Source organism: Anarrhichthys ocellatus, unplaced genomic scaffold, assembly GCF_004355925.1.
Source record: "Anarrhichthys ocellatus isolate YVR2014 unplaced genomic scaffold, GSC_Weel_1.0 scaffold2881, whole genome shotgun sequence".
NCBI classification, from domain to species: domain Eukaryota; kingdom Metazoa; phylum Chordata; class Actinopteri; order Perciformes; family Anarhichadidae; genus Anarrhichthys; species Anarrhichthys ocellatus.
The window spans coordinates 4,676-6,766 of NW_022282855.1; the positions used below are offsets into that span (position 1 = coordinate 4,676).

Sequence of the window (2,091 nt, forward strand, 5' to 3'; positions counted from 1 at the left end):
TATTGATGGATGTATTGATGGATCTATTGATGGATGTATTGATGGATCTATTGATGGATGTATTGAGCGATGCATTGAGCGATGCTGACCTGGCCTCAGACAGGAACCTGATCTTCAGCTCTGGAGGTAAATCTTCTTTACACGTTTTAACAGCCACTGGTGTTTTGTCGCGCTGTAGCGTCCCAATGAACACCTCGCCGAAGTTACCCTGGCAACCAGCAGACCGCAAGGCATGATGGGACATAGAGAGAGAGACACAGTGAGGGCAAAATGTTACAAACTGAAATAACAGAAAAAACATTACAGAACTGTAGTGAAGTGGTTTGATAACAGGAAACAGGAAGTGAGGTCACCTTTCCCAGCAGCTCCCCCAGCACCACGTCCTCGTGGTTCAGGATCCATTTCTTATCCTGCAGACAGAAGAACTAACTCATGAAGCAGGAACATCTATGTGTGTGTTAGATAGTCATGTGTGTATTTAGTATGTTAGATGATCAGTTCTTACTTTATATAATTACAGATGTTTTGTCAAGAAACCTAAAAATAATGGAAATAATTACATTTCCCTTCCACAGCTGACATACACTGATTCTGTTTTAGTTCATTATACAACAGTTATACTCATCATCTTTAGTATTAGACGACACGTCTTTGCTCAGAATAGCTGTGTGTGTGTGTGAATATGTAGAAAGAAGCGGTTGCCTTAATGACGGGGTTGAGCAGCACGACTGCAGACTTCTTGGTGATGACCTGTTTGGTGGAGAAATGATGCTCGATGAGCTGAGGAATGGTGGAGAAACCCGTCCCCTCGAAACGGTACTGACTCTACCAGAGAGAGAGAGAGACGGTTAACGTGTCATCTTTTACAGTGCATTCTTTCATTGTATTCATATTTATGTAGTAATGTGTGTACATACGTCGGCGTACTGGATGATGAAGTGTCTCCGCTGCTCGTCAGAAAACACCGACAGGACGTACTCGCCCGGTTTACCGTGACTCTCCCTCACCAGGAAGTCTCCCTGTTGCCGTAGTAGCTCCTGAGCCTCGGTGCGGGGGATGGCGCCGTGGTACCACTCCTGCTCCGCCAGGGGGCGCCCCGACGTCGGGATCACATCGAAGAACTGCTGCAGGGAGGAACAAAGTGTGTCAGTTTGAATTCAAACGATCTTTATTGACAAAAACATGTGACAGCATCTGATGAATGATGGTCGACGAGGGTCACGTCTCTCTTTGACCTCGTGATGTTTTCCATCGAGTTCAAGTGTTCCCAGATCTCTTTGATATCTCCTATTAAGATAAACTATTTATATATGCATGTGTATGAACCATACGGTACAAACAATAACGCTGCCGTATTTACGCCTAGATGACGTTATGTTGAGTGTTGATGGAGCTGCTAAAATGTTAGCTTAGCATAGCACTGATAGGCTGATCCAAACTCCATTCAGAAAATATGCATTTTAAAAGTTGTTTGCTTGTCGTCTTGTAGAAAGAACTAACAAAACATGAATTCAGACATTTTACAAATCATCATGTCATTATTTAAGCATCTTTTCATCTGTTTGCTGCAGTTAAATCACAGCAGAAGTAGTTTATTTTGGGTTCATTCCGCTGTAGTAAAGCAGCCGACGTGAGTCTTCACAGGAGATAAGTCTCACCGAGGTGGAGGAGCCCAGCATGGCTTTAGGAGATCGGATCATCCCGGCCAGAGAGTGACGCAGAGTGTCGAACCGAGAACTCCTCTCCTTAGTTATGTCCTGAAAACACACAAACGACGTCTCTCAGAGAAAATAAACATTTACAGTTTCAATGTTAGTGGAGCAACGGAACAAAAGAAAGAAGAGAGAAAATCTAACTTTTAGATCCATGATCACATTCTATTGCTGCCGATACTAATTATTGATCATTGATGATCCATATTAACAGATCCAGATCCATAATTCATCTTTAATATCTGTTTTATATTCATGTGAAAACATCTCCTTCAAACTACTGGATTTATTCTAGTTTATCACCAAAACTACATTTTACAGATGACATGTGAACACATCATGATAACGTTATAATGTACCTTCAGCCAGTACTCATGTT

At 42.3% G+C, this 2,091-nt stretch overlaps 1 protein-coding gene across 2 annotated transcripts in view; it reads right to left on the reverse strand.

Moving 5' to 3' along the window:
• Window positions 1–1,951, reverse strand: part of LOC116378613 (tyrosine-protein kinase Fer-like) — a 5,831-nt gene extending 3,880 nt beyond the window's left edge. The window contains exons 1-5 of one of the 2 annotated variants that reach the window (XM_031840512.1): window positions 1,659–1,951; window positions 918–1,124; window positions 703–825; window positions 354–410; window positions 90–208 (exon numbers count right to left, since the gene is read on the reverse strand). In XM_031840512.1, the coding sequence (XP_031696372.1) occupies window positions 90–208; window positions 354–410; window positions 703–825; window positions 918–1,124; window positions 1,659–1,700 (548 nt within the window). In that variant the 5' untranslated portion in view covers window positions 1,701–1,951. The remainder of the gene's footprint in view (window positions 1–89; window positions 209–353; window positions 411–702; window positions 826–917; window positions 1,125–1,658) is intronic. The other variant, XM_031840513.1, reaches the window with a different exon arrangement.
• Window positions 1,952–2,091: the final 140 nt, after the last annotated feature.